Consider the following 27,681-nt stretch of genomic DNA (forward strand, 5'->3'; position numbering starts at 1 on the left):
TCTGTTGTATTGTCCACTAATGTACCAGTATTGTCTTTGAATACTGATTACTGTATACATTTTTTTGGGGTCAAAATTCTGCATCTTTGCAATATTTTGCCACATCCTCTTCCTATGCAGCTCAAGTTGACAGAACAGCAGGGAGAATGTGGGATGAAGGAGCAATCTCTGTGTGGGTGCGATTCTACATCTATGCAATCCATGGCTACTTTGCTGAGGTCATGTTCACCGCTGGCTGGGAGTTTGTTGTCAACCAGAACTTCAAGTTCCCGGGCAACACCAGCGTTTGGTCTCTGGCCATCTACGGCATGTCCAATCTCTTTATTGAGTGGATGTATTTGCGAATGAAGGGCAGGGTCCCCATAGCCGTTCGCCTGCTCATCTACACGCTGTGGATTTATGTTTGGGAGTTCTCCACTGGTCTGCTTCTGCGTCAGTTCAATGCATGCCCCTGGGACTACTCCCCATTTGAGTGGGACTTTCTGGGACTAATCACTCTGGAGTATGCCCCAGCTTGGGTGATCGGCGCCCTCATCACAGAGCAGATTCTCATAAAAAACACACTGCGGCTGCATTTTCGAGATGTGGTCGGCGTGGGTTCACCAGTGTCCCAAGCAAATGGACCAGCAAAGAAAATAGAATAAGAGTCTTTACTATTGGGATCGCTTTGGATTGCATGTCATGAAATGTTTTGCATGAAAATGTCTTTCTGTTTTTATGTCTTCATGTACTATTTGTCAGTGTGTTCAACACTGTCGTAAATAGTGTTTGTATCAAATCAAAATAAATTTTTACAAAGCTATTCTAAAGTTTAACATTTCACATGTTAGAATTTTACTGAAAAATATTACAGTTTGTGTAGTTCACAGTCTGTGTCAATTCAGAGTGTTTTCTATTGAAATGCATTTGAAACAACATACTGTAATCAGGGAGGTGGGATACCTCCCTGCTGCAACTATGAAAATGTGTGAAGTTTCCAAGTACCAATGTTGTACTTAAATTCCTTCAAAATGATGCACTCAGGTACAATTAAAAATCCTGGTTACCAGCACCGAGCACAACGCACAAATGTAGCGCATACAAAACTCTACATTCCTCAGTATCAACCGTATGATGACAATTGCCCTGTACACTTAGACAGTATTATTGTGAAGTGCAAATGTACGTATACAAGCATGTATATTCTATAAACACATTTGTGTGTGACATGGCGCCATTACACGGTATGCATGAATTGCAGGTCTTGTGCCTATTTAGGGGAACAGAGATGTTTGGGAGCTGTACACACCTGTAGGCCCTACAGTGTACAGCATATCAGGTCAACTAGTACTGTATTACCGGTATTAAAAAGTGGAAACTGAAGCACATGTTTGATTTTTACCCTGGGCTAATTTCATTGAATATCACTTGCCTCTGATTTGGGGAATAGGAGTATTTTTAAAAAATTATTTTTTGTTATTTTTTGAATATGCATGTTTGTATAAAATTATGTCAAATGTCCCTATCTCCCAAATTATATAAATTGTGGTGTTGTCATTTTTGTGAAATTCCTGAGAATTTCCTCTCTACAAAATATTTCATGTTAACAAAGGTGATGGTCTGTGACCACAAGTTTCTCTCATGATACGTATATAAATTTGTAAACTACTTAGTATTCTAATCTACGTAGACAATGATGCAAGAAGTTACATAGCACTGCAAATAGTTCCCTTTTCAAGGGATGCTATATTAATGTAGAAACTTCCTGAAACTAAACATGGTGGACTATCAGTCATTAATTTGGTGCATGCTCAGCCTGGCCTGCTGTCTTTCTTAGCCTGGTATTGTTGATACCACTTGATGTGCCATGATAATTATATACCCTCTTCAAACCTGTTTGGAAATGTAAGTCTCTGTATATAATGTGTGTGCAAGAGATATTGATGAATTGGTGTCAAGCTCATAGGCATCATTCTGAAATGCTGTTGATAGGCGTCCTAACAAAATGAGTTCAGTGTCAGTTTGATGGATGATATGCTGATCTTGCCACTGTTTCCACAGTTCATAACTGTGGACTTTCACATGTACAGTGTATACCAGTTGACTCAGAAATGCACATTACTTCTCCAAGCTAGTTTATGCTAATCCATCTCAATAGTGTAAGTGCCAGTGGCATATATGCCCATCATAGTGCATGTATACACATACAGTGTATGTTTATTTGTAAATAGAATGTTATCATTTTTCTTCTTTTTTTTATTTATTTTTGTTTTACTTCAGTCAGTATCTTGAAGTTCTTGATTCTGATTACTTGTATCTCTCCATCAATTTTTATGTTGCCTAGAAACATTTATAGCTTCGCTCTCTACATTTTCTCTGTGACACATCAATTAGGTGTCTTGTGATAACTATACACAGCCCCGTCGCTTCACAGAAGTCACGACACGGCATCTGGTCAGGCTAGTCTTGTGAATGCCATGAATTACTTATTTAAGTTTAAAACAAAACAAAACTGAATATTGGGCAGTGCATATTACACGTATATGCATGTATATTGAGTGAAAACTGAATACGCTCTTGATATAGGATGCATTTTGATGTAATTTTGTCATGAACAGTATCCATGATCAAGAATACATTGTTTTCATTGCCAGTTTTGGAGCTGTAAAAGTTGAAAGTTTTTTTTTTTTTAATGCATTGTATGATGGTAAGATTTTAACTGTTACAACATCACAACACGGAGCAGTGTACTCCTATTGTATTACTTGGGCATTATGTTAAATACGTTATATTACAGGATGACTTTTTTGTCTGGTGGCCTATTTAGGTCCGAGAAGTCTTCACATACAAAATTTTGGTAGCCCAACACCAATTTTAGTGGCCCTTGGCCACTGGGTCACCACGAATGTTGAGCCCTGTAAATGTACATTACAGAGTGTGCACTTTGCAGGTGCTAACTCAGTTTGTTGCACCTTGACCACTTTCTTCCTGTAAACTAGGCCTTCCTTTCCCCCCCCCCCCCCACCCTGAGAAATGCAGAAGGGAGTTTCTGTATTTTGCAGTCCATCAGCACTGAATGGGCACTAATGGAATATGGAGAAAAATTACTTTGAAGAGGAAGAAAAGCTTAGTAGGTAAATAGAAAGCTGATAGCTTTACCAGAGCTGCCAAGTCTGTGCGATTGTGCAGGAGCCTTCCTGAAAACTTATGATTTCTCATCATGCTCACTCTCTCTGATTACTTTTTTGGAATCTCCCTGGTTTTTGATGTGCTAAAGTTGGCAGTCCTGCTTAACCTTGCCCAGACTAGGATGCAGTGCTTTCGAAGCAAGACATTGATTTTATATCTCTTATTACATGTACCAGGGTAGTTAAATGTGAAATATACGTACTCTAAGCAGTTGGCCATACAAGAACTGTAGAAATAGTATGCATGACGATGAAAATAAATAAGGGATTGATAGATGTAGTGCATGAAAGAGATTAGATAAACAGAGATATGAGATAGATAAGAAGCAGGAGCAAAATAATGAAAAAGAGAAAGAAAGTAATTGCCAAGAGAGTTCTAAGAGAAAGCAAAGTGAATTGCAATGGAGAAAGTGTGAAAAAAGGACGATAAAGATATCATTTAAGTTGGAAATCTCAAAAAGAGAGTTTGTTTGAAAGTGCAAATATGTACTTATTCTACAGAATGAGCCATTCTTTTAACTTTAATTTTCATATAGTGTTGCATGAAAAATTGAGGGTGTGTATCATTCCTTTCTTATATTTGGTGAGGCAAACTACTTTTATAGGTTATGAAATGTGTGATCTTCTTGTGCATGTACATGTACACATGTATACACATACAGTATTAGACAAGCTGTATGGTATTGGTGATATGTGTCATGTAGTACATTGTAGACAGTCTGGCAATTACTGTAAACATTGTTATTTTTGTGTGATAAATTTTTCGCTCTGAATGGCTCCAAAACATATCCACAGGTTCTTGAATTTGCATGATGCATTTGCATGGGTTTTAGAATTTGTGCCAGCCAAAAAAGTATAGGATATATGCAAAAATTAATGTACCGCAAAAATTTCTGCATTCTTTACAGTATCAGATTTAGCTGCATCCACAAAATGGAGCATTTCAAAGAACTTCTTTTTTCCTTAAATAAAGGTTATTCAGGATGGATTGATGAAAATGGTTTCACACAGATGGGTTATGAGACATTATATGATAAACTTTTTTATGTCATATTTTGGTAGGTGTCTTGCTTGTGACCTATGGGTTGCATTTCTCAGTGGATTTTATTCAAATTTGATATGGAAGTGTATTGTTTAAAAATCTAGCCACCTGTAACGTCTGGTGGTAGTGTCCCACTTTTTATGCCTTTATACAGTGGACTCCCGTTATAACAAAGTCAACGAGACTGGCAGTTTTCTTTCGTTGCATCGAAATTTTGTTATAACCAAACAAATAAACAATAAGAATGCATAGAGTCGATAATGTTGCGGCCTGATTTTTTTACTTTGTTGTAACCGGAATTCCATTATAACCGTGTTTGTTATAATGGGAGTATACTGTACACAAAATAATCAATTTTTTAGGGTCTCCCAGCTTGTCTGTACTCTATCAGCCACATTTCTCAATGGATTCTGTTCAACTTTTGTACAGACATATCATTGTCAAATCTTAACCTGGTCTAGTTTTGGTTATGGTGCCTCCAGTGTTTTGCATTTTATTGGGTCCAAAGGCTACCACTGTGGTATATTTCTTGTGTGTGCTCTACCATTCATATTTCTCAAATGATTTTGTTTTCATAACTCATATATGATCCTGCATCATGGTAAAATGAAGACCCCTGCTGTATTGGACTGGTAATGCTGCTCTGAATGTTCCAGACCTCCTTTTGGGATCAAAGGTCATATTTTGGTGTCTTTTGTGCATCTCGTGATATGTATATAACTGTTTGTACTCTGAAGCACAATGGTCAAATCTACTTGTATACTCCTGCTGTTTTTAGTGAAGCTTCCCTCTGTGTTTCATCTTTTATGGCGTCAAAGGTCAGTTATATTTAAGGTGCTGACTTACAGTACGTACACTCTACTGGGCACACTTTTTGCCTGTTTTTTTTTTCCCCTTCTGCTTTGGTAAAGGTCTATATGCAGGTCCATCATGGTGTACAGTAGGCCTGTATTGTACATGTACATTGTACCTTTCACTTAGGCTATTATTCGACTAATGCGAGGTCGACTTAAGCAAGGTTGATGTTTTTTTTTTTTTTATGCATGCATGTTTTGTCTGGTATTTACATAGTGTCTGGACAGTATATTTTGTTGCCATAAGAAGAGGAAGATTTTCATTCGTCGATGCATCTAGTTTGAATTGGAAAGAAGAAGATGTCAGATGTCTTCTTAATTGCACATACATGTGATACAATCAGCACAAATTCATTCATTTATTGAATACATGTACTTATGTTGTAATCTTGAATAGAGGTTTATGCAGGAGACTGTCAAGGTGGCCTGTGGTGTCACATATTTTATCTCCTGCTCGGGAGTACATGAGGCTAACTCAGTTAAAATGGGTAGAAAAACGTAGGCCTACATTCACTTCAGTTTGAAGTCTATATTTTTTATTACAATGCACTGTATTATCGCAAGAAAATATTTATTCATCCTTGTGTTCTTTTGTCCTTGTTTGAATGAATGGGGCAGTTATGTGTTCGAAATACATGTTAAGGGTAGACAATTAAAGTAATGTTGCAGTGGCAACAGCGTTGTATGCTTAGTCAATCCTTTTGTGCTCATAAACACACATGCAACTGTTGAAGGGTGTTGTAATACACTTGTATGTATTCATAGACATTTGTTGACAATTTGCAAATTGACATACATGTAATGATCAGCTCACAATATTCATTTCATGATGCAAAGGTGCATCGCAAGACTACATGCTGCACTCATAGCTATTATTCACATGTTGGATATTCTTCAGTGTGAATTCGCTGCACAACAGAAATAGTTCATGATTGGATGGTATTGAAGGGGAAACCAGAAAATGTTTGACCCACAATGAAAGCAATACTCTCTGGTACTTATGACTTTAATAGACCCATTTAATTGTTCCATTTATTGTACAGATTTGATTAATGATTTATCACTCTGAATTTCATCCAGTTTCATTTTAATTTCATTTTACCACCTAGAGGACTTGTAAAACTGCAGATAGATCAACTCATTTAGAGAGATGATAATTGGTATCGTACATAATTTGACATGATACTGAAGAGTGCAATATCAGGTAATATATTTCACAATCAAAGGTAATATATTTCACGATCAAGGTAAAAAAAATATTCCCATTCAAGTTTTGTCATAATATACATACACCAACATTGGAAAATCAACTTTTCACCAGATGCCATCATGCATTCATGGCAAGCTGGTAAGCTGAGAACTTGATTAAAATCCAGTCAACATTTTATGAGTAAGTTGAGCTTTGTGAAGATCGGAGAATAAGCTTTTCACTTTGTACTGTTACACTAAATTGGACTTTGCTTCATTCAATGTCTTGGCTTCAACAATCTCTGGGTTTACTAATAGAAGTGGAGTTATTATTACTTACTTGCTCTGAGGGCTGAAAGCATCTTCCAGTTACTGTAAAAGTGGATATTTTCGTGTGAATAATTTTTCGCATTCGGCCGGGCAAGAAGAGTTTTGTGTGTTTTTAATACCGCAGAATAAAGACATCAACTGCTGCAACATACGGCAAAGAAAAATATTCATGTGTTTTTATTTTCGCGCTATTTTCTGGTGGCATGAAATATGCGAAAATTTCAACACTGCGAAAATTTCCACTTTTACAGTACATTATGTTACATGGTCTGAATCAAGTGGTAAAGTTTAAACCCGTAAATATGTGGTACATTATTGTAGATACTGTGCAATTCACCATTACACGCCTACTTTACAGTTTGGTAGTAAACTTTATGCGACCTGTAGGTGCTGGATACGCCCATGTGGTAGCGTGCAAATAATGGGGATCTTTTTCTCCTTAGATTCTCTGCTTTTTCAGTATATGATCACCAAGGCATACATGGTCCAGAGTTTGTTTCTGATTGTACAATTACACGGTGTATTTATTGCATTTAATTGTTTGTTGTTTGCTTACACATGGATGCTCAAAATGTCAAGTATATAGTGCTTGACTGTTTTTGTTGTTGTAATGTTCATTTATCCATCCATATGCTAATATATAACACTTGTATTTATACTTCTTTGCACAGGGATATGTGCACTCATGAAATTTAAGTTTATCGATAGTTTGATCTGTTAATACTTCCACTGTTGTTGTTAAACCCTAATGTGAAGATAGGACCACTATCGGTACTTACTTCAGACCAGACAACAATGGCTTCCTTTCTAATTGTAATGCATGTTGTATGTAGTTTTATTCACATTTCATGTGTACTTACAGTCATGTGCAGAAACATTTATTTATGTATACATGTAATGTTGCCATATTCTATTCACAGATTTGTCAGAGAAGGGAATGGCTGAGCTTTGCTGCTAAAAAGTCCAGAATACGTTCTCACATTAATCATTTGTTATTACTTTTCTACATGTACGCTCTTCACTGTTTATTGAGTTTGTGATGTTATTTATTTTTTTAGAAGGAACCATGAGTACTTCCATCACTCGCTATTAAATAATAATATAATGGAAATTCACCTTTAATGTGTGACAATTAGTTGAGAAGGAGAGAGACCAATGAAACACTTAGTTTACATGTTTGCTGCTGAACTGATATATTGCAAATATTGTGTGACTATTTTGTAATATGAGGACACGCACTGATTTGACAATAGTGCAGCAGTTTGTTGTAAACTGAGGTCAGTGTGCAGTTAGGTTAGCTTATTTTCTCAAAACAGCTATAATGTGAAAGTTGTAGGAGCACACGTGCATAGTGTACTAGTGGTACAATGTAATGTGTCAGAATGTGTAAATGCGCAAATAGTCCTGTGCAATAACCTAGGAAATGAGAATGGTTCTCAAAGTAGCAAAGAGAGCTGGAAGTACATCAACAAAATACTTAACTTCACCTCATTTTGATAGCTTGCTCGGAACTCCTAATATACAGTACTGAAGTCATGATGTCACAATCTTTTGTTATAGCTTTGTGCTGGTTCCAAACAAGATATCCTTGCACAAGGCTTCGGGTAGTGGGTTGGAACCAGCTACGAGCATGGTTAGCAACAGTTGTGTTCACAGATATTGAGGCTATGTGAGGTTGTATAGAACCAGTTTCCATGGCAGTGAATGCTTATGGTGCCATACTTTGGTACTCTGTGTGTCATTTAGCAGGGTGATACGGTATTTCTTTATTTTAAGCCAGGAATCTATTCAATATCAATGGTTTCAGGTTAGTCATGTGTGAAATGTACCTAATGACAAGAATGAGTTGTGATATGTTGCTGAATATAACATGTTTGAGAATATGGTGTAGTGTAGGAAGTTAGGTGCACATATGAGGAGTTTGTTTGCAAAAACCGATAAGTCCATATTTGCCAAATGGAGATACTGTATTTGCGATTAAAGGTCAAGAAAAATAAAGAGAATAATAAGAAAATTTTTGCTTCTTTTGACCATAACTTCAAAATTATACCTTTATATGTAGTGACCAATATATCATTTAAAAGGTATCGTTTTGTACTTGATGACAGAGATCGTACTCCATCGGTTTTTGCAAACAAACCCATCATATATTATTTGAATGTATGCAGCAAGCAACTGTGTTTGATTGTATGTTACACTGTTTGGATTAAATACACGTACCAGTGGCATTTACAGCATGCTGTATGTAACATCATTTAGAGAGCAGCCTTAGTGTGTGCATTTAATGTGGCCTTGTGTGCTTGCCCCATTATCAAGCAACACTGTAGCAATATTTCACCTCCTCTTCCCAAATGTTTTAACCCTTTCCATATTTTGAAGATTAAAACAAAAAAGGAACAAAGAAAACAAAGATTTCTATATCTCATTTTGCTTCCTGTATTTTCTCATTGCTCAGAGAGATGATGTATATATGTGAATGATCTTGATCTGTGTGAGAGCATTACACAGTACACAGTACACAGTATACAGTGTATCAAGTGTACCTACATACATTGTATGTATCTCGCCATTCATCTTTATTAGTCTGTACCTCTCTATTTGAGGAGCCGCCATGGCTCAGTGGATAGGATTAGGGACTCTCAATAGTAAGGTCCTTGGGTTGAGTCCACCAACTGTAGCAGTTGTCCCTCTAGGCATTCAGAGAGAACTTGCATTAAAGTTGTTTGTGCCATGTTACCTTGCTGAGCTTTTTGAGCGGCCATTCAACTCCAATCATCGCACATGTTCATTCACACAAATCACGCTAATGCACATTTTAAACAACACATAGTAAATGCACATTCATTTTCAACATCCCAGCTCACCATTTGCTCCATTTGTGCCAAAATGAGTGACTCAAATCAATGACAATATTACCACGATAGTTTGTAATTGGTCTCTCTTGTTTTTTAATACATAAGCACACTTGTAACTCTGATATCCATGAAAATGAATACATATACGGATCAAACACAAATTAATTATGGTGTCCAAATTTTACACTTCACAGTACAGGAAATAAACCAGTTTTGATTATTAACGACAAAGTCCACCAGAGGCTTCAACACAACAAACTCTTGGAGAGACATATATAGCACCATGCCCTGATGATCCAAATACTGTGTACTGTAACTGTGGCTATAGAATACATGGAACATAATCTCACACCATGCACACAAATCTTGAATATGACACATGAACAAAATGACAAGGATGAAAACAAAATAATCACTTTTTGGCAGTCATTCACTGTGAGATAAATAAATACAACCCAAACACTTATAAATAAGAGAGTTGGCTCATTTTACCTGACAAACACGTAAAACTTCAAATTAGGCCAGAAGAATTTAAGTATTTCACATAGAAATATTGATATTTCTCCAAATATATACACTTTATACACATGGAATGTCAAATAAATAAATAAGCTTAAAGTATAGAGACGGGGACGGAAAAGAAAAATTGTCAGTGATGAGATTTTGAGTTGACAGGTGTATTCATGCAGATCCTGAAATTCAGATTAGAATTTACCCAAAATGCAACAAGAGCTCACGATCGTGAATTAACTGAGAATCTACTGAAACGTTTTCTCGTTTCAATCAGCCCCAAATGTCAAACCTTACAAATAATCATGCAGCTGTATCTATGAGCTTGCTGCCTGTTTTGCTGATTTTATTATTTGTCTACATCAAATGATCAGCTTGCGAGGAAGTTGGAAGGGGCATCATAAATTATGTGAAGTAAGTTCTTTACCACTACCATGATTGAGGGCAATAGAGAACAGTATAACCTCGAAACCATGATCACAGTCCAGTTTGTCAGACCAATATATTTTGGCTACAGAATCACTCCAGCCACTGTACAACAATCTAGAGAGGTGTCCATATGAAAACTTGGGTATACTGGCATATAAAATCACACTAACACACATCCAAGTAAGGCAAACATGCACAGGTTGGTATTGACTTCCAGACAAAGAAAGATGGTGGCTATAAATGAATAGAGATCAAAATATCAAACAAGACATGCTATATTTGAAGAGGCAGCAGACTAAAATACTGCTGCACTGCAGATTGGTCAAAAATGGCTAAATACTGTAGAAATCAGTACAAAAGTGAACATTCATAGCAAATCCCATTCCATATGATATCACCAATCAGCTGCAGACATAAATCAAGGTGTTTACCACATGTATGATTACCACACTCTCCCCAATGTTAAGCCATCACATAATACATTGCATGACCTAAAGCTTGTGCAGTCAAAGAAAGAGAGAGAGAGAGCAAAAGTACCCCCATATAAACACACAACTCCAATGTTTTTATTACATGTATTTGCAAAAGTAGTTATCACCCAGCAACTGCACAGAAATGCACAAGTTCAACCTCAATACCTGTAGGTTCATGGTAACTTTTTTCAGTGTAGAACCAGAAGGGGTGCACTCTGTACAAAGTCTGTTGAGTAAATGGCTTTCTAGCTCTCAACTATTTGACATCAAGCAATGACAGTTGGAAACATGCATGAGATCAAAAGGTCATAGGTACACTGTACATTCAATAAAGATGCATGCATGCACAATAGTTCCCTGAGAATTTTACATTCAAGATGTAATCTTGCATTTCTTTTTTTTTATAAGATTACTCATACCATGTCCATTTTGTCCTCTGACGTGTATCATTCAATATCATTCAGAAATAACAGAAAATTAATGGACACTGTAAGTCAAACTGTTGGTTTTCAACTCCTTTCATGCTCTGTACATGAACTTGCTGACTGTACATAAAGCTCACTCATATTATAGAACACTTTATTTCTAGCAACATCATGAAGTACTGTATACGCCATATATTTCACGAGTCTAAATCAAGACTTCCCGACTATTTCGCGAGTGGTTAAATTCGCGATTGTGGAGTCCTGTCCTGAACAGAGAAATGTGTACGCGTACATCACATTCATATCAGGTTCAGAGTCAATATTTTCGCGTGTTTTTAATTTCGCAAATAGCAACTGACTCGCGAAATTCGCGAAAATAAAAACCTCGCGAAATATTCGGTGTATACAGTATCATTACAAGGTCCGTGATCATTATTTTTGTTTTCATTACCTTACAGGCAAAAGGTGAGAGAAGAGCTCAGTTGAGAGTCACAGTAGGCAGATTTCAATGATCACTTTGTCTACATGATTACAAACTAGCTGTCATGCTGAAGTGGGGGTGACTGTTTCCTTTGAGAACTACTTCCTGGTAATTTAAAGCCACATGTCCAGCTTTAGGGGTGCTTTGATAAGTTTGCCAAACAACATCTCGAGAGTAAATGACAACAATTCTGACTTATTTAGTCTAATACCACTATTTGACAGTAAACCTTTTAAACTTCAAATGGATATTATTTTGGTCCAACAGAATTCAAAGTTTGGGCTCAGAATTACAGTTTAAGATGTTTTCTTTCAGTAATTACTCATAAAAAATTGGTGATTTATGGCACAACATATTCAAGTATATATTCAATGACAAAGTTTTTAAAAACAGGAAGATTAATCATATCATATTTTTCAAACATGAGGAAAGCATTTTATGCAATTGAATTTTTGCAGAGATTTTGTAACTCAAATCCAAATGATTGCACAAAGCAGAAACTTAATATGAATGTTTTACTTTATTATCAACAAAACCATGTAACTGATTTACCAGTAATTCAGATGAGCAGCTAGGTCACATGAAAAACATGGAATTACCCCTCATCTTGTTTTGTTCTTTCATTTTGCAATGCTGCAAAAATTATACAGAATAATTGCCAGAACATAAATAAAGTATTGACTACTTTAATCACAGGTGGACAATTTTCATATGGAAATTACCTTGAAAGTGAAGGTCATTAAAGTGTTGGCCAGTCACATAAAGTGTCATTACTTCTTCTCTGAAATTGTTTTGAGTATCAATTCGACAAGGGTAACCAGGCATATTACTGGTACCATAAATTGCACAATCTTCCTTCCAAGCACACACTTCTCCATTGGGCTCTCAAACTCACTCTATCTAAAATGGAGCAGATAGCTACGGGAAACACTGAGGAGCATTTTTTTCTTAGCATTATTATTGTACTTGACATGGTGAAGTTTATATTATTTTTCTTCATTTGCTCTTTTCATAAATAAGTGTAGCATTCAGAAGCTGGGAACTTTTCTGGAAATCAAGGTGAAATAATCATATGATTGCAGTACATAAACAAGATTGATAATAAAGCATGCGCAGGGCATTTGCAGCAGAGTTTTGTCTGGCCTTGGAAGGATTTCTTGGAAATACAATTGTGGACAGATTTCTATCTTTTTTTTTCTACCAGGAACTAAAATCCGAGCAAGCATTTGCTGCCGATTGTTGACTACTCCATCTACAAAATTAAGAACAAATTGTCATAATCTTGTGAGAAAGCCAGAATGCTGAGGATTCAGTCTCCCTAGGGAGAGGCGGAAATGAATAGGGACATCAGCTTCCCAAAGCTCCCTCTTTGTCAATGTGATATTAATTCTAAACAATTTTAGCCTTTTTTTTTTAAAAATCAGAATTTATTATTTAAAACAATGACAGCACATAACTCAATGTTCTAAGTTTTAAAAAAAAAGCAAAACAAAGTGAGATTACTCACAAATGCAAAAGGTCAAACAAAACCTGATTGATATATCATGGTTACTTCTGCACTGCCAACAACTGAAGAAGTTTTAACATCATGCCCTGGAGTATTATTAAAAAACAATAACACCCACATTCACTGTATATGGCCTCACAAGGTGTGAGGAGCAAAGCACTTACATGCATTAAGAAGGAACTCCCTGGAAAAGAAAAAAATGTGATAGAATGAAACCAAAATCAACAGGATATTATGACTGTTGGATCCCTTCCAGACTGTGAAGAATGGGTGCTCTATTGAAGAGTGAATCGGTCATGGTTAAAAGCTGGAAGGCTGCCAATAGAAATTACATGTTATAATAAGCTTTGAGAAGGCTTTTTTTTTTCTTCCTTTCTTTTATGAAGAGGTGGGGGTATCTTTTATCCTATTCCTGTCCTGAATCAATCAAGTCTTGGCACCATGACGCTTCATACAACTGAGTGATTATCTCTTTCACACAGCTCCATAACAATGATGACTACAATCCACGGATTTAATAATAAAATTGTAGACGCCATGTAGGATAAAGAATTGTATCCGTCCAACATACCTGTGTACCTGTCCTGTAAAACTTTACTGACCTGATTTTGTTGAATGTTGATTATGATTTCCACCTAATCTTGTAGGGTCACTGAAAGAAATATGGTGAAATTTCCTTTAACCATTCAGTCCCACATTCACCTGTAGCTCATGATCTTGAATATGTATAACCAACTATGCACCAAGGCTTCAAGTCAATGTGCTTGAAGAGAATCTGATATTTTTTCTCTGCAAAGCTGACAAGAGCAGCCACATACTCTTGCACACAAATGCCGTTGATCTAGATCTCTATAAAACTTCGGAGGTCCGCGATGGACAGGGGCTGTCGGCTGGTCAGTGTGTTGATGAGCTTGGGATGTAGGTCTCCATGGAGATCAAGTCTGGTCAGGTGCGTCACGCGACAGTGTTCTGTGCCGCCGGACATGAGTGCTTGGATACAGAACCCTGCCATCAAGACCTGGGGCAGAGGGGATAACAATTGAATCACAAGCATCAGCTACACTGTGCCACCACAGACCAGGAAGTACCTGTGTAAATTCTCTATATCATCTTCATGGAATGTCTGTATATAGAAGGGATTAGGTCAGTTCCATGAATTCTGTAAATCTGTTCATAACAATCAGGCTACTGTAAAAGTGGAAATTTTCGCGGTGTTGAAATTTTCGCGCATTTCGCGCAACCAGAAACTAGCGCGAAAATAAAAGCACGCAAATATTTTTGCTTGCCATATGCTCCTGTGCATGATGTCTTGATTCCACGGAATTAAAAACACGCGAAACTCTTCTTACCCGGCGAAGCGCGAAAAATTAGTCGCGCGAAAATATCCACTTTTACAGTACCATACATTGCACCAGTGAGAGACATGTGACTGAATTCTTATATCTTGAAAAAAAAAATCCTGCACATGCCCAGGTGTGTGTCAACGTGTGTGTTTATGCAAGGATTAAGAAAATATATTTGCTCTACATAATACATAAATGATGAACCACTCACTCAAAATCATTTCCTTGCATGAGTGTGTGCGCAAGGAAAGCAAGTACTGGAAAGCATAATATTTTCGCGAATTGGAGCTGATGGCCTTTTTCGTGGCATAATATTTTAGTAAACTGCCACTGGCATTCAACGCACTTAGTGTCAACAAGAGCTTTTGTGTGCATTTTAATTTCGCAATTCTTGGCTTTCGTGAAATTTGTGAAATTAAAATGCACACGAACATTTCGGGTTTTACAGTATACTCCAAGTGATACCTATCAAGTTACATGTTGAACCACTAAATCAAAATTTTTGCTATGCTGTTCATATCACATACATAAAAAAATGTACATATTTGAATACCTAAAATACACAAATCACTTTCTGGCTAAGTCTCTCACCTCTGCTCTGACGATTTTCTTTCTGACAGGAATCCTTGAGTGGTGAATGGAAGATGCCACCAGGAGAAACCTGTCATCCTGTTTCAAAAACAACAAAGAAATTTGTTTCACATGTGAAAATGGTGTGATACGATATGAAGACAGAACTTATGACAGTGTGTGACAGCGAATTTTCACAGGTAATGTGTTATAATAATGTATACGTGTCATTGTATGTTCCATCAAAAGATGTATTTCTCAAGAAGGCACTTTATACTCATATATAAGTTTCCCCACAACACTGATAAAGTCCTGTGAAAACCTATTGCTGACAAACACAGAAATTAACAATTCACATTGTATAATTCTTCTTGACTATTTTCAAACATCTCATGAGCATCTTTGAGCTAAAATAACTTCAAAAACAAAACAAAATAATGTCTCAAAGGCTAATTGATATGCCTTCTAATACAAACTGAATATGCAACATATTTTGGGTGAAGTTTTGATTTTCATGAATATTGTAAGTCAAACAAACTTTTTCAAATTGCAACAAAATGTAACAAAATGCTTTGTCTACCTTCTCTTAGGTGGGATATTACTAACTTTCCTCTTGAAAATGGTTCTTATTTACAAATTTGACCACTAAAATTTTTGTTTTTCAAATCTCAATACTGTACTCATGAAATTTATGGCATATACTGTATCATAGTGTACGGTATATAATTCCAGTGTTTCAAAATTTGTTGCATTTTCAGTCAATATGCACATAAGTTGATTAAACTTAACATTACTCTGGGACAAACACATATATGACCACAACGAGGGACAGATGGTTGATACCATTTATACAAAAGTCACAACAATAACAATAACAAATACATGAGGAGATAGGAAAGTTGTGACTGAGAATCTCACCATCTCTCGTGTTTGGATGACAAGCAAACAATCTCTGGGATGCTGAAGGAGGCACTGGTCTGTCTTGAACACCATGTAAACCACTCGCAGCCCATCCCCAAAGTCCTTCTTGATCTTCACTTCCTGTATTTAAATAAATCATAAAAATAATCACATCACTGCAACTGTCTCACTGAGCATGCAAATAGCAAGTCTTTGAGAGGCGAAACAGGGGATGCAACAAGCTACCAAAAGAGCATCAACACCTTCCTCATCATTTCCTTCATCCTCATCCTCTGTCATCATAACTGTCATCCTTCTTTTCTTCAGCGTCATCCTTAATGCTATAACTATTGTACGGTTCTTCATCATTATCATCATTTTCATCATCACCATTATCATTATCTTCATCATCATCATCTTCATCATCATCATCTTCATCATCATCATCATCATCATCATCATCTTCACCATCATCATTACTTTAATCATAATCATACTAACTGTTACCTTCATTATCCCAAGTTTCACCATCACTGCCATCCTTTCTACTATCACATTTTATTTGAAAATTGCCTATTATTTTTCTACTTGCCTGCTTTCAAACTTATATTTGTCATTCAATTTAATCAATCTCTCTGTGACTGTTCTAATCCTATGTAGAAGTACAAGTATCATCTTCTGTGAATTCACATACAAGGTATGGATTTCACATACATTGTATCTCTGCTTTTCAATATATATGTTTGTTTAGCAAGTTCAGAAGACTGCTTTCTTTCTATCAACAAAAGAGTCTCCTCTTAACCCTAAAAGGGCTGGGGGGGGGGGGTGGAATCCGCTCCCCCTCGACGTTTTGCGCTATAATTCTGTAACGCGAGAAGGCCTCGTCGCGAGGCTTGACTTTCTTCGTTCAAGTCTCACGCAACTTTGGAGACCAAATTTGCAATGTCTGCACATACTTTTGCGAAGCCACGCCCATTTTTGTAACGGAATGTTGCCCCAAAACGGGCACAATTTTGTGATTTTGTGTACATTTCCTATGGAAAACAGTGCTCTGTCATGAAAGTCATAAAAACCTAATTATTTTTACAATTAATCACTTTCATTGCTTAATTTTGTGCTAATTATGGTGAAAAAGTGGTCAGTGACAATTTCCATTGACAAAAACAAAGAAAAAACAATAGTTGAAAAACAGAGAAATACATAAGAAATTCTGAAAGCGATAGAATACATAAGAATTAAATGAGTTTCGGAAGTTTTTGTGATGTACAATTGTTGAATATGCTAAAACAGATTTACAGATAAAAAATTAGACTCTCAATGCTTTTAATTACACTGTAGGCTAAAATATGATCTTGAGAGCTTAATTTGCATAATTAATTAATTGAAATTAGAAATTGATTGTTTCAAAAAATACAATGTATTATGACACAATCTTGTAGATTTTGACGTGGGTCTCACGCATGCACAATTTCATCGCGATCGCACCACCGGTGGCCGAGATCTCGGGGGGGGGGGGGGGGGGGGGGGGGGAATCAATCCCCCCTTGGTCTGAGCATAGTCAAAAAAGCCTGGACCCTTTATGGTTAAAATAAGCACTTTTATTACATAATTTGTTACAGTTGGCACAAACACCTTCATGGTTTGATGATATGGTTTCATATGAGGCAGCTTCAAGAGAAATAACTTTCAAATTGGTAATATATGTTCTCTGACTCCAGCAGAGTTTGTACATGGCCCACTTGCTTCCTATAAGCCATGGCTTGAAATTTACACCACAGTTCCAGACTACAGAGTATGACATTGCTACTGATCTATGTATATGAATGTGATTCATGTTCTCATGGCAACCAGACAACCTCTAGTAAGATTACCTTGAGCATGGGGTCATACAGCTGCCTGTTGGTGGGGTCTTTGAGGTAGTTGTACACCGTCCTGGCTGGGGCTTTGATGATGCCGATACCTGTGTAGCTATTAATAGGGTGGCTGGTACCATGCCATTTGCTGAGTAGAAGTATGTCACGATCCCTCCCCTCGTATCTGTGAAGATATCAATGGAAGGTTAACATTTAAGGAAAAAAAAAAGGGTTAAAGTTTGTAGATTTCTATAGGTATGTACTGTTTCAGGATTAGGGTTAGGGGAAGAGTCTGGGTTAATTGTCCAGGGGGTAATCAGCCTCAAACAGTACCAGCAGTACCATCACACAATTACTGGTAGTCACCTAATAAAGTCTCTCTGTGCATATCCATGCACAAAATAGTATATCAAACCTAGCAAACTGTAAGGGACTGCAAAATTTCACCATACACCATAATGTCTTGTAAATCTTGCAATGAGCCATACATATGTGAACTTCCTTATAGCTACAAGGCTATGGGGAATATTATACTGTTTGCAACCTAACACTATGAAAAACATCCAACATAAATAATCTTACTGATTTATGTAGCTGCATTAGCATAAAAGTAACATCAGCCACATAAAACAAGGCTAGATTTGGTGTGCTGCAGTTTGCTGCTAGCAAAGGCTATGTTTTTAAATCTTCTGAAATCTGATTGGTGTTGTCATGGTTACCTCCAGCCTCCCTCCTCTTCTGGCTGCTGGTTGATGCTGGGATCAAAGCTGTTGAAGTGAGCCATCTGCAACAAAGACAATAACCATCAAGAGAGTGAGATCTGCAGAAATGGCCTGCATGTACAATGTATGTAATTATCATATGAGTACATGATACATACAAGTGGATATTATATGTTGGCCTACCTACTTAATAATGACATGTGTACCTACAAACGTACTCATTTACTGAGCTTTTGCTAAATTAATGAACAGTTCATACTTGACTAGTGCCTTTTTCATTGGATACAAAGAGCTTCAAGATGTCAACCCCAGGTCACTATTGGACTCATTGAATTGATGTGTGTACAACTGCCAAGCAGTGACAGTACAAAACAGACTGGATTCGACTTAATATCTTTTGGTTGAATATGAACTATCATTCATTTGGATTTCCGGAAGCTTAGATTACAGAAACTTGTGAAAGTGAAAGAATAATCAAGTTTGGAAAAAAAAAATTACTTTTCAAAGCTCTAACCTTCATTCATGCTTTACGAGGATGTTTGTATGCACATAAATCCTATATCAGTCACAATCACAAATCATTGCTGAAGAAAGATGTATGTCACACAACATTAAAGTCTATTCATCTGAGCAGGATATATGAATGCACTATCTAGTTGTTGTTTTTTTTCTAATCATGAATGTACCACAGATCCCTACTGATGCAACTTTCTTTTTCAAGCCATAAGGGATCCTGAACATCCAAATCAGACTTGCGCATTGTGACATTTTGATGATGAAAGCAAGAAATGCACCATAGGAAGCCATTAACATTCTGCCCAATACTCTCCTAAAGCACTGTACTACATCAGCTATATCTAGAAGCTCTGGCATGTTTTCCACACAAAATCAAAGCATCATGCCCCAGTCATATGATGGGATGCAAAAGGTTGCAAGTGGCTCTGACACACTATCAGAAGATTGTGGTAGGCTTTTTTAATGTAACTGCCACTGGTTGCTGGGTGATGATCTTTCCATTTTATTACCATGACTCATTAGACTGTTAAATAAAGCAATTTGCTTCTTTAAAGAGATATCACAAAGGGATGCAGCATGCAGTAATCCCCCTGTAATGATATAACCATCTTGTCATTTACCATGTACAGTGTATGTGATGGCATGTTGTGTGAGAGATAACCCTTAATAATTTTCCCATCAGGTACAACAATCTGAAAATTGTCTGGTGACAACATTATTGACTTTCTGTTGTCCATCCGAGGCTGCCAATGGCATTCTGTTTAGTTACAACCAAGAAAACCAATATTGTGTAGGCCACACACGAAATTATAATATTCTGACTTTTTGAGAAACAATTTCTCCCAACCCAGCTACCACACCACATCTTGCTGTGCACTTCCTCAGTACAAAGCCCATGAAAGCTCCTATGTGACTGTAGCCTCAAGAAGTAACCTTTAAGCATTCACATATTCAATCCCTGTGCAGTTTAATCCCCATTTCATGTCTGAATTTGACTGACTGGCTTCTAAATCAAACAGAGCTTGCTTGGTCCTATATGTATGTGCACATCTCCACAATATTTGATGAGAGGGCCTTAATGATTGAAAGTGTAAGAGCAAAATACTGCAGACTCACTAAGATTCACACACCCACTTATTTCAGATGATTGCTTTTGACATTTTAAATTCATGATTATATGTGAATAATGGATAACTTTAAACCACAGGAATTAAATCTTGAGATATTTTTCACCATATAAACATTTATTATGTGTTAATATTGTACTCTTGTACACATTTGCACAGGGTATTAATCATAATTTGGACTACACTGAATATATACTCATAGTATAAAGTTAGTGACAGAAATACAGGGGTCATGAAACACAGTATGTCAATTTATTTGTTTTTCTTAAAAGTTAGATAATGGCTCATGTTAGAAACTAACTCTCCCTTAAATAAGAGGTCTTCTGATTTAAAACTTATCTCTTAATAGATTTCACAGATACTTCTTTACAAAAATACCACTAGTGACATGAAGCTTTAGTTGTTGATTTTTTCCTCAACAGAGAAATCAATTCTCTTCAGTAGTACATTACACTTGATTTAAAAATGAATATTGTAATATGTCGAGCTGTTTTCTCAATATTTACACTCTCTATGATAGAATTAGAGAAGAGTGTGCAATTCTGTTCTTGCTGGAAGCTCAAGGAATTTGAGCAATATGGGAAGCATTCAGGCTAATTGGAAAGTCTGAAATGACTGGGTGTAGCCTAAATTATCATGTGATCAGCTCGGATGAAAACTGGCACATAGTACTCTAGTACACTTTGTCTTCATATCTTAAGACCTATATTATGTGCATGACAGCTGCTTACATAAGTAGAGCAACATGATGTTGAGGCATTTCAGCAGCAAATCACTATATATGCAACAACACAATTTTTTGATAGCTACACACAACTTCAAATTATCACAAATGATATCCACAGTGAAGTAAGCACTAAATGGTTGTGAATACAAGCTTTAAAAATCAAGCTTTGCAAGGGTGGAGCATATTGTGTTAAAGGAAGCAATAAGGCACTGTAGAGATTTCTGCGATCCAAATCTTTTATACCAATGATAATAAGAGAAAGTAACACAGATGACAAATAGGATGATACATTGACGGATATAAAAGCACATGTACAAATGGATGAAGAGATATACAGGTTAATGAATAATAAGACAATATTTCAACATGTGGCTCTTAAAGGTATATGACTAGAGAGATGTCATGTAGCCAGCAGCTTAATATGTTCCTGCAATGAGCAGGATGTTAGGTACAAAAAAAAAAAAAATCCTGCGGAAGAAGGGTGCTTTAAATAGTGACATATTTAGACAATGGTGAAAAATGACATATTTCTTTTACATATCGTTTTTCAAATAGTAGTAACAATTCTCATAATGCAATATAGCAACATAAATGATCTAACACCTGGAGGAAATGTTTGGGGATAAATGCTGGAAAACAACTTTAGCTGGAAAATTTTGTTGAAGTTGTGAAATCTTAAAGGTTGTCAGAGTATTAAAGGACTTATGATTATAAAAATGAATGAAATTATTGGGGGAATATATTTCTAAACTTGCTACAGAGTGGTGAGCATGTCCAGGTTCAGCCAGAACATTGAAATAGCTGTGTGCATATAAGATATTGAAATCATAATGATGACAGAAGACAGGAGAACAGCGAATTTTGTCGCAAAGAAGGTATTGTTAATCACAAGGGGGAGAAAGTAAATGTGACCCGCTACAACAAAAAGGTCCTAAAGTCGCGCACGGTTGAAGCCGTGAAAATCTAGTTTGAAGTCAGAGCATTAAAATTGGTCAAAACTTACGATATTCTGATTTTGATATATTATTGGAGTCTAACATGTCTTCTATCATCTGTCGAAATTTTGAAGCAAAATGATCAAAGGAAAGACCAAAAACTAGCGTTTTTCTGAGCCATGTTTTTTGGCGTTTCAACGAAGCACTGGTTCGAAAATTTGGATTGAGCGCCACAGATAGGTTCCGCCCCTAACAACGACCAGAGTGATCTCATTGGTCAGTTTGCTGCTTGCTGCTAACCGAAGCGTGAAGCTCGCACACCGCCCAGTCGACTGGTGCACGTGCCGGCGGGGCGCGCCATGCTCAGTCGCTTCTCACATTCTGGTCACTGATTGGTTGGTGAGGAGACCGCCGACGCTGATGTGCTTGAATGAACTCTTCGGGGGTTGCTAGGGCTTACCTTCTATTGTCCAGAGGTGAAAACTAACTTGCGTGTCCGTGATCGCGATTGCGTCGAAAGGAAGACTTTAAGGGCGCTTTTCTCAAAACAGTGATTTTCCAGACGCCTCGACATGCTCTCTTTTAAACATCGATATCTCAGCAGCCGATTATTGTTATAGAATATGTTATATATCAATTTAAAGCAGAAAGATTAGGGGATTATATCATGCAATTTTCAAATAATCGACCTACCCCGACTTTAGGATCATTTTGTTGTAGCGGGTCACAAATGAACATCTGGAAGAAAATACACAATCGTACAGCTCCTAGAACAAGCAATGAATAATAATACTTATTTTGTGAAGCTGTACTTTGTTTCTCTCTTCTTGTGTCTGTCCTTATACTTTCTCTCCAAATGATTATGTAAGCAAAAGAAAAGTAAACAATGAAGGTCCATACCCATCAAAAAGAAAAGTAAAAACACTACCACAAATATGGTGGACTGTCACAGAAAAAGGAAAATTGTTTCACACACCACTTTTGCATGCCATTATGTGCACTGCTCAATGGAAATTAACAGCACGTGTGATTTGCAATCAACAGCAAGGAGATTGATTGTTGTATGGTAATTAGTTTCACTTGCACCTTTTACTTTACTGCACTGAGGCATCATGTGAAATATATGATGGGGGGGGGGGGGGAGGGGATCATATTACTGTTAGTCTCTGCTGAAGGGGAACACCATACGGCAAAGCCAACTTGGTAAGCCTATATGGCTTTAATGTTGCCGAACTATCCGGTCATTTTGAATGCTTTTACCTCAGACACCAGAGTTTGAATTGCCTTCTCGGCCACAAGCTGACATTCAGGACGAGACCAGACTTTTTGAGTGAACAGGTAAACAAACGATAGTGTGCACAAAACAAAAAGGAGAGGAAATCATGAGGAAGCGGAAGAGTGATGACTCTGAATTATACTCAGACGAAATCTATCTCAACAAAATATCTGAATACTGAATACAAAGCAGTCAATAGGCTGCACATAGAAATTGGCATGGTGACAGAATAGATAGTAATAATAATAGTCGTTAAAGCGCACTGAGATACTTAACAAGTATGAAATGTGCAATCTAAAAACTAGCTACAATTATAATAATTAATGGTAATATTGGATATTGGATAAAGTTCATTCTTAGACAAATATCAGACAAACACTCGCATAAATATACATGTACGTTGACTTCAGAAAGTCAATATAGTACAAACTGGGCATATTATCAGGTATTGTGGCTAAAAACAGACTGTGAGGGATGTATACAGTACTGTAAAAGCTGTTATAATCACGAGAGTTTAATTTTTCAAGAATTTTGCAAATCAGTGTTGGGCCGCTAATTCAACACATGGACAGTCATTAGTACACATACAATAGCCTTAGTGTCAAATCGAAAAAACAACATTTCACAAAAATGTCTGTCACCTCCTAATTTAAAAAAAAAAAAAAAATCTGGGTATGCCTAGATAACAGCTTTTACAGTACTGAGGGTAAAAAGTGAAGGACTGATGTTGACACAGTGATTTATATCCTCCTTATGGAATGTTTTATGCATGGTACGAACAGTAAGCTTGAAGCGTGTTTGCCAAACATGATTTTTTTTTCTACTCACACACTTAGTGTGCAACAATGGTAAATTTTCAATGGAATAACTGAATATTGTGTATCATAATATGATGACTTCAGTAGCAAACAATGACTCTTGTACAGGTGAGTAACAAAGAGCTATGTGTAAACACATTGTCAAAGATGTAATCATCCCCTTTTCAAGGCACTATGGGAAATCATGAAGGGGTCAACCAATTAGAGTAATTCTGAGAGATGCTTTTTCTGACATAATTGTTTCAACACAGAAAAACTATGTCTGATGGTGACTGGATGTCATCTTGAAAACTAGGTAAACACAGAGGAAAATTCCACACTTTTACATTTCCCATTCATGACAAAGTATTGCATCATAAGTGCCGTGTGTATGTTCTTTCTTTTCTTGATGTGAAAATGTGAAAATTCAGGATGTTTGCATGACAGAAAGAGAGCGACTCTTTTGAAGCAGTGAAACTCCTTTTCAGCTGATGACACAAGTAATTTCACTGGAAGACATTGGCACTATTTAAACATGAAGATGGAAGTTTAAATCTTACATTCATTTAGATCTGTATTGCCCATGTCAGAACAATCAAAGCATGAAGTGATTACAAAAAAAAGGTGTTCACTAAAAAGTGTGACTGCAAAAAAAAAAAGAAAAAAAAAAGAGCTAGACAAAACTTGTGCATTTGATTTGTATGCATGTTGCATTTGAATTGCTACAGCTTTGAATTACTGCATTTCACTTGCTTCATCTTTTAATTGCTACATTGTACATCCTGTAAATTTGCTGCATTTTGAATAGCGAAATCTTTTTCAAACTGCTATTCTGAATTCAAAACCTTTTCAATGGAAAAGTAGAAAGGGAAGTACCAGGAAAAGTGCTTGAAACGAACATCACAGCACCTTGGGAATGAAAATACATCAGATTACAAGTATGTGGACAACAGTACTAGTGACAAAATACACTGTACATACAACGTTTATGCTGATGGCCAACAAATGTCCAGCAATCGCCACTATCTTCACAAATTGTGCCCATTGTTTTACATGCAGACGATATGTAGATCTGCCTCTTTTTTTTTTCAACTGACAACATACTAGTACTGTACAACAGTTTATCTTTATGAGTGTGTAGTGAAGAACAAGTATTCACTTAAGCATGTTGGGTAATGAAATGGTTGTGTGATTACATTACAACTGCAGTATCTTGTAGACATAACACTTTAATGATGCGGCCAAAACAGAGGCAGAGAATTACGTTTCTTCTTCTGTAGATGATGACCTTTTCCTAATAGACACCCAGTGAGTACAGGCCAGAAGCTGTTTGGTGGGAAGACAATCCTGATTGCAAAATTAACAGAGATCATGATAAAACATCTATCTTCAAATTCATGAAATTCTTCCATCGATGCAGGGCAATTTGTCAATCAGTTGGAAAACATCTATCTCCCACTCAAATTTGCTATCCCTGTCTCATAATACCCACATGTTGTAGTAGAGCATTGAGTTGCACTTACACTGTGTAGTCCTAGTTGTTTGATCTTTCATTGTCACTGTTTCATTGTAGTGAAACATGTATCACCGTGATATCTCTGTGTCATTGAGATAAATCATGTATGCGATGTATGAGCATTTGCATTTTTGAGGGATGTGAACTTGATTAAGTGTTATGTTAAGGCATACACTAATGCACCACACTGTGCATTGTACATCTCTTATGTCATTAAAAATTTCTATCTTGAATACACTCATACAATGTATGTAGCATGTAGTTTAACACTGAGTGCTTAAAATAATCAACCTGAAAGCAGCAATCCTTGCATCATGATTTACCTGACTAGCAGATGAATGTAATTTGAACAAATATTATTGGTATATAAAGTTGCAGTTAAATTGTGTATTGACAGTATTTTGAGGTATATCATTTTTCAGTATTTTGAGGTATATCAGCACTATTCAATCACCTATACTATTTCATTTACCTGGCACTAAGAAACAGTATCAAATTTTACTTTAAGTTGTAGAAAGTGACGTAAAAGTGGAAAGGGATTTTTCAGGTTCATTGGTAAGAGGCCAAAGAAAATCAAGATTAAAAAAAAAAAAATCACAATTAATATCTGCAAAGGAACACAAAATTGGGGGATTGAGGTAATGCTTTGTCACAGTTCAGAGAAACTTTGCTCACACCACAACACTTCAATCACAATTTACCAATGCTTCCTTTCGGCATTTCTGTCGAAAATGTCACATCCAATGGCAGTCAGTCATAAAGGCAATGAAATGGTGTAAAGCATTAGGAAATGCCAAATTTTAAAACAATATGCATTAAGATGTCAAATTCAGAACAGCATACAAAAAAAAAAAATTAATTGGCTTTCATCCCGAGATGCCAATGATCAAATCAAAGATCAATCTTAATCTCACTGAAAATTTCCATTCTATACATGCACCAGTGATTTCAAATTTGAAATATGTCTGGTTATTTCATTACTTTTCTTTCATTAGATGAGTTCAGCTGAAAATAGCAAGCTATAGAGTATGTTCTTCTATTGCTGACAGAGGTACCAAAGGAGTGCTATGAAGGTCTTCTTTTCTGATTTGATGTCATTGTACTTGTGCATGACAAAACTGTTCACATCGTATCACGATATCCCAAGTATTCATTGTACAAATGGTATCTCTACCATCTGTCAAGTTTGGAATGCTCATGCTTTGGCAAGTTTTAACTTTGTAGTTTCATACAAAATGGACATACAGGATTTGGGCATATTCAAATAACTGTCAACAGTAAGAATGCAAAAAAAAAAAGAAAAAGAAAAAGGAATTAATCATCTTACTGTGGTACTCACCAAGTTTGGACTCCTTCACTGTTGGCAATTCTTGGAACGTCTTCCCTGATTGGTGTCGACGATGTCTGATGTTGGATTTTAGTGGGGACATCTTCACCTGGCTCCCTGGAGCTCCGCGGTAACCAGGTGGGGTACGTGCTCCTGGAAGTGCTGCACTGGTACTCTTGTGACGAGAAGCAGAAAGGTATACTCCACTTGGTAACAGGGGTTTTCTTTGACTGGGAGGGACGGGGAGGCTTGTTGAGAGGCCTGTGCTCCGTAGTGGGGTATACTGCTGTAGCTGGACACCTCCACTGGAATGAAGGGGTGTTGATGTCGTTGGTGGAGGGGCTCTACTAGAGACAGAGGACGATGCAGGAGGGAATGTCTTTGTCATGGGAGATGTCACATCATCATAGAGGGTATACCCATAGTGCGATTTAGGTGGCTTATATGGTTCCTTACTCGTTGATGATGATAACCTGGTGGGGTTGCCATAGAGTTGGTAATATGCTGGTTTGCTTGGGGAACCCCCAGACTCGAATGGATTCTCCTCTCTGTCCTCCTCAAACTCAGACTCTGGATTGGATGGTGATGGAAGCACTGATGGCTTGATGACTGATGCAGCAGCACGTAACGATGCAATCTCTCTGTTGATAAGTTCCTAAGGTAAATGTAGGAATAAAGATGAGACAGTGCATGGATAAGATAAAGATATTAAATTTGACGTCAAAAAAAAGGCTCGAAAAAGATTGATTTCATGAGATGAAAGATAACGAGAGAACTTTCTAGACTGATATTAACCTAACAAACTGATAAC

General features: G+C 36.8%; 2 protein-coding genes across 2 annotated transcripts in view; one reads left to right on the top strand and one right to left on the bottom strand.

The window, feature by feature from the left end:
- Window positions 1-146: 146 nt before the first annotated feature.
- LOC139730925 (transmembrane protein 229B-like) lies at window positions 147-644 on the top strand. Its single transcript, XM_071641808.1, has one exon. It carries the CDS (start codon window positions 147-149, stop codon window positions 642-644), a length of 498 nt encoding a protein of 165 aa, XP_071497909.1.
- A 12,813-nt stretch (window positions 645-13,457) lies between these two features.
- Window positions 13,458-27,681, bottom strand: part of LOC139730926 (uncharacterized) — a 101,144-nt gene continuing 86,920 nt past the window's right edge. The window contains exons 25-31 of the mRNA XM_071641809.1: window positions 26,883-27,525; window positions 24,904-24,929; window positions 18,647-18,711; window positions 17,946-18,111; window positions 16,093-16,215; window positions 15,196-15,273; window positions 13,458-14,279 (exon numbers count right to left, since the gene is read on the bottom strand). Of these exons, the coding sequence (XP_071497910.1) occupies window positions 14,103-14,279; window positions 15,196-15,273; window positions 16,093-16,215; window positions 17,946-18,111; window positions 18,647-18,711; window positions 24,904-24,929; window positions 26,883-27,525 (1,278 nt within the window). The 3' untranslated portion in view covers window positions 13,458-14,102. The remainder of the gene's footprint in view (window positions 14,280-15,195; window positions 15,274-16,092; window positions 16,216-17,945; window positions 18,112-18,646; window positions 18,712-24,903; window positions 24,930-26,882; window positions 27,526-27,681) is intronic.

Source organism: Diadema antillarum, unplaced genomic scaffold (assembly GCF_040938485.1).
Source record: "Diadema antillarum isolate AM-2024a unplaced genomic scaffold, OU_Dant_1.0 seq00000343_RagTag, whole genome shotgun sequence".
Lineage (NCBI taxonomy): Eukaryota > Metazoa > Echinodermata > Echinoidea > Diadematoida > Diadematidae > Diadema > Diadema antillarum.